General features: G+C 42.2%; 1 protein-coding gene across 2 annotated transcripts; it reads left to right on the top strand.

Moving 5' to 3' along the window:
* The first annotated feature begins 502 nt into the window (after window positions 1-502).
* Window positions 503-2518, top strand: LOC147419947 (uncharacterized). 2 transcript variants are annotated; one of them, XM_086505635.1, is made up of 4 exons: window positions 503-659; window positions 1478-1689; window positions 1903-2047; window positions 2165-2518. In XM_086505635.1, the coding sequence occupies exons 1-4, from the start codon at window positions 626-628 to the stop codon at window positions 2314-2316; spliced, it is 543 nt and encodes a 180-aa protein (XP_086361761.1). In that variant the 5' UTR covers window positions 503-625; the 3' UTR covers window positions 2317-2518. The 2 variants fall into 2 exon arrangements, with proteins under 2 accessions (XP_086361761.1, XP_086361760.1); XM_086505634.1 differs by having other exon boundaries at window positions 2147-2518.
* Window positions 2519-17626: the final 15108 nt, after the last annotated feature.

Below are 17626 nucleotides of genomic sequence, written 5' to 3'. Positions count from 1 at the left end.
CCTGCAGAGGGAACGAGAGGCAAGAGCGCTAGGGTTGAGAGAGAGAGAGAGAGAGAGAGAGAGAGAGAGAGAGAGAGAGAGAGAGAGAGAGAGAGAGAGAGAGAGAGAGAGAGAGAGAGCGCTCCACACATGGTCTGGCATACAACATGAGAGAGAGAGAGAGAGTGAGAGAGAGAGAGAGAAAGAGAGAGAGAGAGCGCTTTAGTCTGTTTTCGAGGCCCCCAACAGCATCTTTAGATGATTCTCATTAAACTTTTATTTTTTAAAATGGGCACGACATACTTGGGCAAACCATGCTTAATATTTATAGACAAATAAATGTTAGATCTACAGTGCTTCAAAGATTATCCCATTGGTTGAGAATTCCAAGAGACTAGATTTTGAGAAGGGACCTAAAGAGCAACGTCCATTTCATCCATCTCTGTGTGTGTCTCACTCTCTCTCTCTCAAACATGCCAAGACTATAAAGGATATTTACTTTGTGCCACGTGGGCTAACTGGCTTGTTTGAGAGAGAGAGAGAGAGAGAGAGAGAGACAGAGAGACGAACACGCCCTCAAAGGTGTCATTTCGAATGCCCTGTTGTACGCAACGTCGGTTCGCTCGTGAGTGGTGAAGCAGGAAGCATGCCGGGGAACCCACAGGCTACCGTTTTCATAGGTAAGGGCTCTCTATTTCCTCTCTGCCCTGTGGATCTGCGATGATTTTTGTTCAATACGATGTCGTGAATGCATTTTTCTTAGGTATCATATTTTTGTGACTCTGTTAGCATCGGCTTCTTGCTATTGCGCAACTTTTGTGTTCTCCACTACATTGATTTTTGGACATTCAGCTGGTAATGAGCTGCTTCGTGGAACCTTCTGCCCTGCCGCATTTTCCTTGGCTTTCTTGTTTTCCATGGCACTTTCTGCTGTAGCGGGCGGAGAGGGCAAGGCGATGCTTTTTGTTTGATTGCAATTAGTGTTCTTTAGTTTTGTATCTCTTAACATTGGGGCACAGATCTTGTTCATTGAGCTTTGTTGGGTGGGCTCCGACTTCCGAGATGCCAATGCCCAATGTCCCGTATAACCTTCTGTAAGGCCAAACAGATGCTACGCATTTTTAATCGGCTCAGAAAGCTTCAAGCTGAAATGCATGCCTGTTTACCCTGATTTCCTTGAAGGCTTGTAGTGAATATGGTGAAGGAAATGCTGTCCACCTGGGCAGTTTCCTTATCTTTTTCTTACTCTGAGAGTACCTTTATTTGCTACACTCTGTGAGATTGGGAGTTGTGAAGGGGAGAGGTAATGGGGGTATAGCCCATTGTTTGATGCTTACTATTGGGTCTTTCTCTTTGTTTTGGCTCCTTAAGTGGCATCTAGGAATGGTTGATTTTTACCCAATGTGCTGCTTGGATGCGCTTTTTCATTCTTGGGTGTTGCTTTGTATTATAGTTTGTGTAGTTACTGACTGTTGTAAGAGAATCTATTTATTTTTAGGAAACTTGGATGACAAGGTGGATGAGAGGGTTTTGTACGAGATTATGGTTCAAGCTGGACCTCTGGTGGACATTTATGTGCCTCGTGACAAGGAAACAAAGCGACATAAAGGATATGCTTTCGCTGAGTTCACTTGTGAGAGGAGTGCACAATATGCCGTTAGTTTGTTCACTGGGATTGTGTCCCTCCAGAAAAAGGTTCTTCGCTTCTCGGTAGGCACAAATTTCATAATTATCTTTTTGCCTTTTCTTAATAATGCGGTTCACAATATCGTTCGGAGATAGAGGTGGGTTACTATCCAACGAGCTGGGATGTGGTGAGTAGAGTGATTTTCATTAATGTGAAATCGAACATATGGGAGGACAAACGGGCATGCTGCTGCCACTCAAGAATAAAATGGTTCTAACGTCTAGTTGCATGCGCAGATATCCGGTCAGGACAAGCAGGTTAATAGCCAGGAAAGGCCTCGCCCAGAGGGTATTAATATTAGTCCATTAGAAAATAGTGCTTTTACCCCACGGATGAATTCGTTGGCACAGATTTCGCCAGGCAATTTCTCTTGTTTAGCAGGTGATTTCATGTACTTCCCTTTTGTTTGCAAAATAAACACAACTAGTAACAAAATTATAGATTCATGTTGATGAGCATTAGCTATGGTTTAACTCGCAGTTGGCAATGAATTTTCAGGGGCGGGGCAACGGCTTAATTTCTCTCCCCTAGCACAGGTTCAAAGTTATAATACTCGTTTAGTGTCTCTTGGGCAATCTGAGTTGAGAGCCCATTTTAACCGTCAGGAATATCCTTACATTCATGGTAGCTATTCTCATGGAAGTTACTAGTTTGACACCTCAGAAGTAAGGCACTTCTCTGGGTCTTGAAATGCCCGGCTGTACTTTATAGGTTAGCACTTTCCCATCCGTTGATCTCTCTTGCTCAGCAGCTGGGAACGCTCTTGTAGCTTGTCTAATTGGATGGACCGCTGGTCGCACAAAGTTTCCTTGTTTAGTCATTCTTAATATCCATATCATGCTTTCCACTTTAGCTGTTTCATGTGCTTTTAGTGCCTTTTGCAATTTCACAATTTGATGTAAGTGCAGATCATGAATTGTGATTGCAGCATGATTGCACCGCTATGCTGCTATCGTAGCGATCACCATTAGTTCTTTGTTGAATGGGTATTATGTTGTTGTCTTGTTAAAGAAGGGGAGAGGTTGCTGTCATTATTGACGCTATTATAGAGATCGCCAGTGTTTCTTTGTTGAACGGGTAGTGTGTCATTTAAAAAAGGGAGAGGTTGCTGTCATTATTGATGCTATCATAGAATTCACCAGTATTTCTTCGTTGAATGAGTAGTGTGCCAATGTTTTGTTGTAGAGTTAGCTGCGACTGTTGAAAATGACAACCTGTTTTCTGTTGTACTCGCTCTTTCTCTCGGTTTCTAACCGATAGGTCATTTTCTTCCAATGGGGCAGTATCTTTCAACAAGGTTTATATTAGCTCCGATAATCCTTTAACAAGGTTTATATTAGCCCCAATATCATGTCAGCTATTTCATGTTTTATGCTTGGTTCCACCATCTTACCTCTACGTCATTTTAGCTTGCTTCTAGTTTTTTTGGCGTATGTCTTCATGTATCTCTCGTTGATTTGGAGTTTATCAGATTTGCTGTTTTTTTCCTCCATCTTAAACACATTTACCCTTTGTGTTACTTATCGTCGTTTGTTGCTTACGTGAAGTTTTTTTTCCAGTTGTTAATTTTATTGCTATCTGACTTGTAATTGATCACAGCCTTCTATTTGAAGGATGTAGCATGCTGAGTTGCTTGCAGTATTTGAGCTGGGGAACCTATAGAAATTTTTGTTACTTGTGTCAATCCTTTTTTGTCCGCCTGCAAGTGTTTTTTGGTTATCGTTTTACCCCTCAGGATGTGAAAAAATTTTGCTCTTTGCAATGCAGTAAGTTTCTTCTTCCTGCTGAATGTTAAATATTTAGTAGTAGAGTTGAGAAAGGTAAGCTCACAAGCTCCACTGCTGTTTACTTGGGGCCGGATTTATTTGTTCTGAAGTTCTCTTTGTTGTTTGTGTACATTTTATTGGCTTTTTAAAACAAGCCTTTGGAAGAACGGAGCATGTAATCGATGAGATGAGATATTACTCTGTAAATGGGCCCTTCCATTTAAGAATCTCATATGGGTCCTTTTCATTTTTTGTTTTAGAATGTTAATGCGATTTACCACCTTGTTACATTTGTGCTTATATTAATGTCTACGTGTATGTGGGATCACGTTCAATGTCTAAGATTCGAAGTCTTTGCAATCTAGTGCAAGCCTTTTTTTTAATCAGTGATCATTTAAACACATAAATCATCATTTTCTACCCATTTTATTTCTTTTACAGGTTTTCTTGAGCAAGCTTCTCTTGTTTGTTTTCTTTTGTCTAAAGTCGTCTGCAAGCCATTATTTTTGTGGGATTTTTCAAGAGCCTTAATTCATTGTATCCTGTGTTGTCTGGATTGTGTTTGTGTTTTAGTTGCTCTTACCTTCCTTTGAAAGAGCCTCGCTATATCTTATTCATATTATAGGTACACATAGTTCTTCTTTTTAAAGTTTTTTGTTTATTTTGGTGGTTTAGCCCCTACAGTCCGCAAGGTCAATTTTGTTGACTTATTGAGGTTTTTTTAGTATAGATTTTATTTATTTATGTTTTGATCGCTTGTTTAACCCGTCTTTTTTCTCTAAATTATTTGTAGTAGTAGTAGTTATGTATCATTCGTTAAAGTAATAAATACAATGTCAAGTAGGTCTTGGTGTGATACCACCTGCCTATTGATGAAACCAACTTGGCTAATGTAAGGGAAAAATGTATTGGAAGCTAGCTGTGTTGGCTTGTCTTGAATGCCGAGATCATTTATTGGGAGCTTTCTACATGGTCTTTGCATGTATGTCTACGGATGGTTCACTGTATCATTATGGCTCACATAGGTTCTGTTGGCTTGGAATACGAAGCATGGATCGATATATGTCCAAGGCCAGAGAATGTCTATGGCAAACCCAATTTGGTTGCAAGGGTTCACTTTTGCTTAAAAGCATTTCAGTGTGTTCACCAAAGATGCATCGCCGCCTCAATATTCTTGATATTTACTTACATATGCTTGCTTGAAAGGCCTCCTTGCTGCCTACTTGTCTTAGACTGATTTGTAACTTTAAGAACTTTCTTAAAGTTACGTAGGGCCTTGTTTACCCCCAGGCGAACAGTAGTGTGCAAATCTTTGCGAGGCTTTTGGTACCCACCGTTTACTAGTTACTTCCTTTTGACTCAACTCTTCAATGATCATGCATATTGTTTTAGCTACCCTTTTTTCGTAGCTAGTGATCACAGATGTTGTCAAGTTGTCACATTATATACATAAAAACTTGTAAGCCCTTTTGTTGGGAAAGAGGGAGGTAAATAATAAGGGCTGTTGATATCTTTAAGGAAATAGAGATGAAATTTTATTGAGATTTTCTTGGTTCTTGGGTGCATTCCGAAAGTGAGTGTTGGAGATATGGTTGTGAAGTTTATTTGCTAATATTCATTTTCAATTATTGAATCTCTTATTTTCACCGTGACACATGGGCATTAGCAATGTAGGAGTTATAATATTTTATAAGTTCATGGAACTGTTTTGCCTTACTATACAACTATACAAATATGATTTGTTCTTCGAAATTTGTCGAGTTGAAGCTGGTCAAATTGTTATGCGTGTTTGTGGCTGTCTCATGCTGTTGTAAATGCAAAAAGTAGAACCTTTATTGCAAATGATGATCCAAGTGATGCAAACTCTTGTGTGCGCTTATTTAGGACACTTGAAGGTTAAAAGAAACAAAAGGAAAAGGAAGAGAAGATAAAAACTAAAAGCGTCTAATAGCAGAACAATATGAAGAGTGACAAGTCTGTTTTACTAAAGACCAAGGATTCTTTCTATCATTCATTAGATTTATATCAAAATTGGATGATGATTCAAAAGTACAAAGGAAAATCGGTTATCTACACACATGGAACTACGGTTGGCATATATTTATTGTTATGGACTTTCGCTTTGAATATTACATTAGAGTGATGATAAGTTCATAAGTTCAACCCACTTATTTGTGTGCTTGCATGAGTGGGTTTTCCATGCCACTTTATTGGAGATTGGTCACCTAAATCAAGGCGATGGAAATTGAGTTCATCATCATTTCCTTGAGAATGTTAAGAGTGGTTTGCTATTATGGTTAGGTGGTTACTGTATGATTGTGGTCGTGTCATGCAATGCTTGAAATAAATTTAGATTTAGTGTACAAATTTGAAGGTGAGAACCTACAAAATTTAGAGATATTTAATCTAATTCATTGTTAATTTTCCTCTACTATTTCTCAAATGTAGGTTAGCCAAGGTTTTTTTGAGTGCTAGTTGTGTGCTCGTGTGTTTGAGGATGGAGGACTTAATATACAATTTGTCGAAACAAATGTTTAATCCTGGGTTTGATGTTGGATTATAGATTCTTGGATTGTACATCCACCATTTATGAACACAGCATAGTGAAAATCATTACAAGCAAAAAACATGGATGAAAAATCTAAAATTTTATGGTAATAGGCATTGCCACAAATCACTAAAAACAAAAAAACATGGATGAAAAATCTGAAACTTCATGGTAATAGGTATTGCCACTAATTATTGAAAAATGAAGTGCTGATGATTCAATTAACCATTGCATATCTCATACAATGACTAGGTAATCGTGTCCTATATTGCGCTGTGTGACCACTCTCCAGAATCATGTGAAGCACATAAAGGCTTAAGAAAAACTTAACCTAATTTGCTTGTTGTAATTTGCAATCTATGCATTTTTTCTTCTTCATGGTGCCTGACCTACCTTCCCTCACCATGGATACCTCCTCCGTCAAGGTCAGGGGTTGGAGGGCAGCAGATCTGAGCCCTCCATTCCAACTACACTATTCAATGGAATAAGAAGGTTGGCCGTTCGATTGCTTCCAGCTCAGCAGCCGTCAAAAAAATGAGACCCACAACATCGACATACGACATCATACATAATCAAATCATCGTCGCCTGAGCAGTTGGATTCGAAGCTGTTTTTGTTGATCCGAGCTACTGTACTGTGTTGTCGACATGTCAGCATCTATAATAATTCCCTCCGAATCATTGGCAATCATTGCATTGCCTCCCCCCCCCACACTTTATGGAAGGGAGGTGCACTGACCTTTTCGATAATTTGTGCTCCCCATGGCTCCCGGCCTCTGATGGTGGCCAATGAGCTGCCCAGATTATGCGGAAAGGTTGGTGCATGACCTTTCCCTACTGCTTTAATTGGTATAGGAGCCATTGGTGGGGAGAGCTTGGCACTCATGATGGAGGTTAGACATTGACGAAAATTGAAATATGTGGGGGTTCATCTTAGTGCATCAAATCCTCCAAGTTAGGAGGAGGAGGAGGAGGAGGTTTAGTGTGTTCTACCACGCAGATTGTTCGGGTGCGCTTAAAGCCCCTCGCCTTCATCGCTAGGCCAACCCCACATTGACAACTACTACACTTTAAGCACTAGTATGGAATTTTGAACCCGTGTACAGATTCACATCATTCTGCAAAAAGAAAAAGGCTACACCATGGAATGAAAGCCCTATTTTTTGCTAGGGAAAATTAGCAAAGTACCTCTGAAATTTGTGGAAATTCCCAAAATATCCCTTAAATTTCAGAAATTCGCAAAATAGCCCTCATCATATGTTACTAAAAGTTCCCGAAATGCCTTTCATTATAGGAAGATTGGTTCTCCTTCAATAAAGGATGAAAGAAGTGTATCATGGGCTCTTAAGATGAAATAGTTCATCATTTTTAGACAAAAATGTGGCGATCTGTGAGCTCATTGGTGAATATATCACAAGAAGATTTAGAAATTTTCTCATGTAGGAAAACGGAGTCTTTCTCAGTGTTTTTCATACAATGCATAACATCATGAGCTTCTGCTCAAGAGGCACCGCATACCTAGCTAGGTATGCGGTGCCTCTTGAGCAGAAGCTCATGATGTTGAGGTAAGTCACAATGTGGGAAATATTGTGAGAATTTGTCTAAAACTTCTTGTGATAGTTTTGTGTAAGAGACTTAGATAGAACTTTATTGTCATACAGATTAGAGTATGCAAAAACTGAGGCAAATCCATCCCAAAATGGTAGAAGGGAATATTTGAGGTAATATGGTAATTTTGCTTATGTCTTATCATAAGCAAGATTGAAGGTATGCACAGAGATGGAAACCAGCATTGATTCAGCCTTTCTTGCCAGCCTTTACCCGCTAATTAGCTGCTGCTGCTGCAGGTTCCATGGCAGATCATGAACTCGAGTACTCACGCATGCACCACCAAAGCTGCAGTTAATGCTCACCGTGGGCAGCATGCCACACTCACAGCAACCACCAATATAAGGATTCCTAAGCCCTAATACATCTCCTTCTTGCATTTATAAGGATGTAGCTAGCCCTCGAGAAGTAGGATGATGGTAAAGTTTTCTTATTGATGTAAACACCCGGCGCATGCTCTCTTGGCTCGCAAAAGGGCGATGATGGGTTGAAAGATTCAGAGTACTTGTCCGGCTTGTCAAGTACTTCTTGAGAAACTGGTTTAGGGCAAACAAGACAGGTTACACAACATCTAGCAGAAGAGGGGTACACAACAAAAGGACAGATTGACTCCAGACAATTTTAAAGAGTGAGTGAGGCCTGCAATGTTTGTAGCCAAGAGGGTCACGTCTTCAGGGTTCTAGTTTTAATGCTCTAGACCAAAGAGTCCAAGTGCGTTTTGGCGAAAGGGTTGCTAAAGAGGTTGTTTGTCGGTTTGGTAAAGAGGTTGGTTACACGATAAGGTTTGAGGATTGCACGAGGTTGAGACACTAATCAAGTTTATGATAGATGGAATACTTTTGAGAGAAGTCCTTGTGGATAGCCAGCTCTTGACATATCTATCATCACGCTTTATGAAGAACAACGTGATGTCCTCTTTCGGTTGTTGAAGGACCTAGGAAGACGACGAATACCCAATTTATCTGAGAGAAATTTAAGTTTGTTATCTTGTCCTTGAATGCCATGACTATCTGGTAGGAAATGGACTAGGGGACAGAGCATTGCTTCCGTTTCTTATGAGTTTTGGGAGACACTCTCCACCATACTTCTGTATGGCACACATGTAGACTGTGCACTATCTACTTTTCTGATATTCTTTCAATATTTTCTTAGCACGGAAAGTTGTACAAGTGTTTTCCTCAAAGGCGATGTTTTTACCGTACAATTTTCAAGTGATGCTATTACTCATTAGGTCAGGGCTCTATCGGGACGGAGAGATTGCATGCCCGCGTAATAAAAATATGATGTCTTCAAACATTTCTGACAAACTTCTATAGCAGGGTGTACCTAGCAAGACTAGTTACATGTGTGTTGCTTCAACCTTCACAGGAAAAAAAAAAACCACACGCACAACGTATATGAGGAATATATATATAGGTCTATATATACCAATCTCATTGATAACTTGAACAAAAGAGGAGTTTTTAACAACTATAGCTGTGGGTTATAACTTGGGGTTTCTTTTTCTGCTAAATACTGTCCTTCATGGAAGCAATTGATATTTTGATCATATGAATTTGACTACCTTTTGCCCTTAAAGTTTTAAGTGTTATACACTATTATTCAATGCTAAACGTTAGATTATAATGTCATACAATGCTATGTTTATGCTTTTGGACAATTTAATCCATTAATACCGTTGATTTCCTTCATTGGGCAATTCTATTTGGATCTTTTTGACTTTGTGGCCTCAAAGATGCACCAACATTTAGAGGTTATTTTTGGATGGATAAAACATAATTTTGATGCCCTTTTCATATTTCAAAGAAAAAGATGTTGAAATGGTACTTGATGTCCATTTGTCGAGGAGATGAAAAGGGCATCAAAACTCCACATCATCATGATTTTGTGGCATTGACGAGGTGGGTCGACACCGGAGGGCTGGAGGCAGAAGAGACATATACCACGGCTCAAACAGGTTGCTTTGATAATTACCCAGGGCCTCAACTTAGAGGCTTTTCTGGTTACAGAGGAGACTTTTGTGGGGCGTAGACTGACCTTTCTCCTCACATTATGGAGCTTCGAGTAAGTTTTGAAGCTCTATTGACACACACGTTGGTGGAGACATGTGCGACGTGTGTGTCAATGGTGCTCCAAAACTTACTCAACGTCCACATTGGAGGGCTCCCTTTCATACTTGACTTGAGTGATAACCTCTACAAATCAATTATGGTAATCCAACAAAAATTTGAGTCGACGTTAGCATAGTGTTAAATATCAGCACCAAGAGTGACCATCAACCCAACGAGCGCCCAATGGCCATGCCATTATCCACTTCAAGAATAATGAAGACAATGGGACCTCGGCATACGCATGCCAAGGTCAGTCAGTTGAGGAGGCCCGACGGGTCAGTTGCTTCAGAGCCAGAGGACATGCGTGCCGTTGCTACTAATTTCTACCGTGATTTACTGTCTGCAGTGCCTCAGTCAGAGCGTCAGGATGCATGCAGAGAGTAGGTGTGGGCATAGATGCTTTGTCTTGTGACTGAGGAGATGCGCTAGAGGCTTGAGTTGCCTCTTCAGCTTGAGGAGCTACACATGGCTCTTAGAGCACTCCCGTGTGGTAGTTGTCCAGGTGAGGATGGCTTCACTCCCAGCTTTTTCTTGGAGTACTGGGACTTGCTTGGCTTAGATCTCTGTAGTGCTTTTCAGTACATCCTGCACACATGAGAGATGCCTGACAACATGCGTGGGGGCCTAATCTACCTCATTCCCAAGGAGGGTGCTCCTTGGATGAGATTCGACAATGGCGCCCCATCACCATCCTCAACTCAACCTACAAAATTCTTGCCAAGGCTCTGAGTTTGAGGATTCAGTCACTTCTAGAGAGCATTATACATGGGACACAGACAGGTTTTGTTAAGGAGCGTAGTATCCTTGACAACATCTTTACTTTTTGGGAGGCTTTTGCCCTCGTGCGGCTTCGTGGTGAGGATCTGGTGATTCTTCTTCTCGATTTTGAGAAGGCCTACGATAGAGTTGACTGGGACTTTTTCGAGGGCACTCTACATAGGATGGGCTTCTCAAATGCTTGGATCAGAGGGGTGTCAGCTTTGTACAGGCGAACACACAGTCATGTACTTTTGTCAGGAGGTAGAGGTGATCGTTTCATGCTCACACGTTTGGTCAGACAGGGCTGCCCTCTTGCCCCCTTCCTCTTTCTGTTCTATGCTAAGGCAATGAGCAGGTTTTTGGTTTCACAGCAGGTTGGTTTACGTGGCTTAGCGCTCCCTATTCGGGGGGATGAGCTACTGGACACTGATTTTGCAGATGACTCAGGCTTGTATTAGGATGGGCAAGAGGCCAACCTTCACAGGTGTGAGCAAGGTCTTGAGACCTTTTGTTGTGCATCTAGCGCACTGATCAACTAGAGAAAGACAATGGCTTTCTCGGTTGGTAGTGCTTCTACGCTCGATTGGATGCCAAGCGAGGGTTTCAGGCGGATTCCCCTAGGGATTGCAGTTCGGTACTTGGGCTGTCACGTAGGTTTGGACTTGTCTCTCGAGCAACAGATTGCTCCCCTCCTCCTGTCTATCAGGAGGAAGTTGTTACATTGGAGCTCCGCACGACTTTCTCTGGCAGGCAGAGTTGTAGTGGCCAACTAGGTGTTGTTGACTACGATGTGGTACATCACTTCTTGTTGGATCTTCTCGAGTTCTTGTATCAGCCAGGCAGAGAGGCTGATCAAGAACTTCCTTTGGCCAGGGCGTGACACTCAGATAGCCTGGGCCAAAGTGGCATGGTAGGTCATCACTCTTCCTTGTTCGCAGGGAGGGTTGGGGATCATAGACCCAACACATCAGAGCAGATCCCTTCTTGGGAAGTTCATTGTCAGAGGACTTCTTCCAGGTGAGGACCCTGGAAGGAGTTCTTACTTCAGTAGCTTAGCGCTAGGGTGCCTCAGGCTGGAGGCCCCTGGCGACCCTCGACTAGATGGATTTTCACAGACATGCATAGAGTTGGCTTGAGCAGGAGACTAGAGGACCACTTCTCTATGAGTCTGCTCCGAGCGATTTTGGGAGCAATTGCGGAGAGGCCTGGAGCAGCGCCAGCCTACTTGCACGGAGGAGCGCTTTGAGACAGCAACCCCTTGTTTGGAACTCCATGGTTAGCACTCAGAGAGGCCACTTGGTTGGTAGTTGGCCTCATGTTTCCTGGGGTCCCATGGCAGAGGGTCCAGCACGCTCTTTAGGTGACTGGTTACAGTTTTTAGGCTTGTCAGAGGAGCTTCAGGGCATTCAACTACAAGGCATGAGAGGGGTGCAGAGCATATGTCAGGACATCTCAGAGGCAGTACCAACAGAGTGGCTCATACTTCTCGAGTCAGCAGCGCCTAGATGGATGGGAGCCTTCACTCGATTGGAGGTTCTCATCTCAGCTCGGGCTTGCTCAGAGACTATACCCTCCCTGTTTTTTGAGCTACAGGGTGAGGGACGTTTACATAGAGTTGCAGTAGAGGCTCCACAGGTGGCAGAGTGCTATTTTCAGAGGATCCGATTGATGGGCATGTGTGGGAGGACTTGTGTCATAGATCCAGACTAAGCAACTCTTGAGACTGGCCACTGGGGACTGTGGGTTTGGGAGAGCTGTCCACTGGCACGAGTACAGTGGGATCCAAGTGTCCCTTTCTTTCAGTACACTGTTCAACTGGGACGTCACATACTGGTAGCACAGAGAGAGGCTCATCCTGCTGCCGCACCTCATTGGCAGGAGGAGGGTCTCACAATTGAGTTCTTGGCAGTTTTTTGGGAGAGGTTGTGGGACTCCAGACAGCCGAGGCGAGTCACTTTGATCCAGTGGCTGGTTGCACACCGAGCTACATCAATTGGGAGCTGTCTTGTATATAGTGGTCTCTCGGCCGCATGTGCAGCTTGTGACCATATTGTGGCGAGTGAGTGTCACTATCTTTGGGACTGTCCTTTGGCACAACAGGTGTGGCTTCGTGTTCTTCGATCGATGCCAACTCTTTTCACAGCTCGACAGTACACATGGGGAGCAGCTGCTTGGTCTACTCTCATGGGCCCGTCACATCTATCCTCCACTAGCAGGATGATAGTGATACAGGGGGGTCGACCTATACTCTAGCCTGCTACAAAGCTTACTCCACAGGAGTGGTGCAATGAGAGAGAGGAGTGTTGGGAGCTCATTAGTGGCCTGACGCTCTGGTTCATCTGGCGGGCTCACTGCTTCCGCATCTTTGAGGCTCGCCTTGTACCACCAGCAGAGATCTTTGGCTAGAGCTGATCCATACTCTCAGAGGAAAGTTTGAGAGACTCAGGGCAGCTCTGACCGCATGCAGAAGCGCAGAGAGACTTTCTTTCGACTCTGGCGTCCTGGGACTTTCTTCATCATGGTCCAAGGTGTGCTTAGATGGCACTACTGCCCACCTGCGTGGCTCTTCCCTCCTCCCATCTCTTGATTTATCCTCATTATACATATGCTGTTTTTTCATTGGGAGAGTCTTCCCATCATGATTGTTGTAGCCCTCTCTTGCAGAGGTGGTTGTAGCCCTATGGACAGTTTTCATTGACTAATAGAAGGATATTTTTCTCAAAAAAAAAAAAGATTGTCTTCGATTGCTCCATCAATCCCATCTTCTCAAGGATACAATGAGAGCCTGTGAGTGTGTTTGAGGGAGAGTGTACCCCCAAGCACACCCCCAACTTGCTTTGGTCGGCCCCTGCTTGTAGCTCATCCTTGAATTTGATTGGACCTCTGCAAGCCTAGCCAATCACATGCTTAGGGCATATAAAGCAACAAGGGTAGCATTTGGACAAGTGTCCTCCTTACCCCTTTTTGAGAGAGGGCTTGATAATGCCTAGATAATTTTTAAAGAAACTAATTTCTCATTGGACCCCTTCAGAGGTCAACCAATAGGCTTTAGGCACCTTATCAGGGCAACATGGGGAGGAGCTTGACATGTGTCCTTGTTGCCTCTTTGGACTTGGCTTGCCGTGTGTGTGTGTGTGTGTGTGTGTGTGTGTGTGTGTGTGTGTGTGTGTTTTCTCTCTCATGCCCCTAGTTGTAGGGCTCGTCCCCCCTTGTGTAGGGATGTTGTTGACTTTTTGGAACACCTTACCCCTTAAGCACCTTAGTTAGCAAGCACAATAAGCACCTCAATCTTGGGCCGGGTTTCTACCTCAAGCTCAACCAAGGTCCTAGGTCTAAGGACTTTAAACATAACCTTTGGAGGTCTTTAAAGCTAACCCTAAGGTCTGTTAAGCTCCATTAGTTGGCATTGCTCTTTGCTAGACTATCTACCATTTGGACCCATTTCCTTTGGTCCTGTGCTGAGATAAATCTAAAAGCACATGTCTATATTCTAACTCTTGGTTTCATTTATTCTCCCATATTAAATGATTGGTTTAATATGAAAAAATCAGATGGGTTGGTTAGATATTAGATTTTATGATAGAGGTCCTTACGGAGGAGGAAATCCATACACCGAGCCAAAAAAACCGAGCGTGTCATTTTTTCGAGCAAAAGTAAAGAGAACTATAACACAAATTGCTTTTTGGATTAAGCCTCGCCATAATGTCAAGTGTAGAAAGTCCAACAAAATGCTGTAGAGGATTGAAAACTCCAACGCATGAAGGTGATCATTGCCACAATACAAATTTGTATTTGATTAAGTAATAGAGGCTATTGAAACTCCAGGCACTCCTCCTGTAATGGAAATTATAAGGAATCCAAAAAATGGCTAATCCATAGAGTTTTGTAGACCTTAGCATGTAAAGCCGATGCTATATTGAAACTCTGTCCCCACCCAATCCCTAGAATAGCTCCACTTTTGGTAGTACAGACTGATGCACAAAATCATGAGCTAGCGTTATAAGCATATACTCTCTTTTTATAAGACTAACCGCCATGGAGCTTAGGTTTATGTGGACCGTAACAAGGAGTATGCTATTTGCATTGATGACCATGGTATTGAGTTTGAAGAAGAGATTAGGGCAAACAAACAAGGAAAATTGTACATGGACAGAACTGGAACTCAGTAAGTACAAGTCGAAAACCCTGATGTGATAGACAAATGGGGTTTAGAAGTAAACACCATAATCCCAGATATGTCAACAAAAGAAGGACCACCAACTTTAGAACTCGAGGGATACGATCAAGTAGATTTGAAGCCTTTGAAACGGCTTAGTACGGATAATCCTAGGATTGGAGTCTATTGTTGGGAGGATAGAAACATAAAAGATCTTCTGTGGACTTTGCATGCCAAATCAGGACAATTGACGGCCATGAAGATCATCTATATCTTCAAGATCAAAGATAAGGGATCAACAGACCTACCAATCTACTTGTTTAGGGATTGTTATAACAACAACTTTGTTATGATGACTCCTGAGGAGGTAGAACAAACCAAATACCAAGGGTATTCTATAAGGGATTGGATATTTGGACAAGGACCAGAAACAATTCCAAGAGATGAACACCGTGAGAGATCATCTGAGAGTAATGTTAAGAAACCAGAAACCACCTCATCACGTAGAAAACCGGGTGACACTAAGGCCAGTCCAGGGCTACATGAGTCACTATTTCCAATAGACTGGTTTGAAGGACTCGGAACAGGACCAACTGCCAAGAGACCGGAAGTTGAACCAAACAGACACGTCAGACTATCTGATTTTCAAAAATAGGTTAGAAAATACAGTGGTTTAGGGTATCCATACGAAGAAATCTTTGTATGGGTTGAAGCAACCTCCTCGTACTTGGTACAAGAAGGTTGACACTCATTTGGTTAAATGAAGCTTTGGTAATGATCCAATAGAAAGCACATTGTATGTAAAGCATAAGGGTGGTGTAATTCTCATTGTGGTTCTCTATGTGGGTCATTTACTGATCATTAAAACAAACAAGAGACATATTGCTGAATTTAAGGTTTCTTTGAATGCTACTTTCAAGATGAAAGATTTGCCGTTGTTGCATCATTACTTGGGCATACAATTTAATCATTGTGATGGTGGTGGTGCCTTGTGTCAGACAAGTTACATAGAGACATTGCTATGTAAGTTTGGACTTGAGGATTGCAAACCTATTGCCAGTCCATTGGAAACAGGTTTGAAATTGAGCCTTCATGATTCTGGTGATCTTTTTGGCGTCACTCTTTACCAAACTAATGGCTTCCTTATTTATGTATGCAACATGAGGCCGGATATTCAATTGCAGTCTCATAGGTCATCAAATTTTAGCATAGCCCAGGGTCTAAGCATTGGCAAGATTTCAAGAGGGTTTCTACTTGAGTTGCACTTTACATCTTGGCTTGTTTTATCCCAAGGGGGCATCATTGCTGCTAGACTAACATGCTTTTTCAGACACAATTTGGGCTGGTTGTTTTTACACGCAAGTGTACACAAGTGGTTTTTGTTTCATGCTCAGAAGTTTATGTATCTCATGGTTTAGCAAGAAACAACCTACTGTGATCACTTCTAGTTGTGAGGTTGAGTACATGGCAATTTTCACAGGTGCGGTTGAGTGTGTATGGCTCAGATGCCTTATGGTGGTTGGTTTGGGTGTTGGATAGGACACTACCAACACTATCTACATTGACAATCAGAGTGCATTGGAAGTGGTGAGAGGAACCCAGCTTTTCATGCTCACACAAAGCACATTAAGGTGCATTACCACTATGTCAGGGAGAGGCTCTCAGGAGGGGAGATCAACTTGGCTTATGTGCCAACACATGACAACCTTGTTGACCTTTTCACGAAGGGATTGTTGCATGAGAAGTTTGAATCTTTCCGCAAAGCTTACTCCCCTTTGTGGATTGATCATGTCCTCAGGGAATGGCACTTTCCTATGCTCTATGTGTCAACTCTTGTTCACCACGTCACTCCTAGGGGGTATTTGTTACCATATACATGTGGTAGTGATGTGTTTGAACACAGTGACATGGTATTTTTCCTCTCATTAGGAGGTTTTTTCCTTCATGCATTGTATATACGCCCATCACTCCAGGGCTATCTATCTTTCCATTGGACACTAACTAATGAATTCTTTGTTGTGTTCCTTGAGATTCCTTCATCTTCTCCAAGCTGTGTGTGTTTTCCTGCAATCCTAACTCCAATATATCTTGCATTTCAAACCTCTCTAGTACCTTCTTGATGTAATCCTCTTGAGATAGCTTTAGTGTCTTCTTCATCCTATCCCTTGGATATTGTCATACCAAAAGTATCCACTTTGCAACATTTGAATCTTTTATTGAAAAATGTTTAGACAACTTCTCTTTTAGGTCTTTGATATAAAATTTTTTAGACAACTCCTTTTTTAGGTCTTTGATATTGTGCAAGTTAGCACTTACAATCAACATATCATCAACATACAACATTAAGATGATGAACTTTCCATCTCCCAAATTCTTCATGTAGACACAATGATCTAAGTTGCATCTTCTGAATTCATGATCCAACATCCATCAATCAAACTTAAAGTACCACTACATTGATGGTTGCTTTAGACCATACACAAGCTCTTCTTTAATCTGCAAACCATTTTCTCCATTAGGAAAAATATGGACTCTCCTTGGACCTTTTTGATTAGTGAAAGCTTAAGGGAGAACCAATGAGAAGGCTCTTGGGATATCACTTAGAGGGGGAGGAATGGTAGGGGTGCAACCTAATTGTCTCCCTCTTCAATGCTTGGTTCTTAGAGAGAGGTGGGAGGTAGGCTAGGGGGGGGGGGGGGGGGGGGGGGGGAGTAAATAGGAGGAGAGAGGTGTCATAAAAGAGGGAGGGACCCCCCAAAAAAAAACGCGCATGCTTAAAAACCCAAAAAATTGAATTTTTTTCAAAAGTTCCAAAGTTGACCCATTTGCCTCCAAAACTGTTCCAAAACATAAACTAACTTAAAAAAGTCAATTTTCCCCCCCAAAATCCACTTTTCTCTCTCTCCCTCATTACTTTTCTCTCCCACACTCTCCCTCTTCTCCCTCCTCTCATTCTCTCTCTACAGTCAAGGCAGCCATAGCCAAAAGCTTTCCACCACTCTCTTCCTCTCAC

Source organism: Adiantum capillus-veneris, chromosome 29 (genome assembly GCF_014529385.1).
Source record: "Adiantum capillus-veneris isolate H3 chromosome 29, ASM1452938v2, whole genome shotgun sequence".
NCBI classification, from domain to species: domain Eukaryota; kingdom Viridiplantae; phylum Streptophyta; class Polypodiopsida; order Polypodiales; family Pteridaceae; genus Adiantum; species Adiantum capillus-veneris.
Note: the sequence above shows the minus strand (reverse complement) of the source record. Positions and strands in the feature narration are given on the sequence as shown.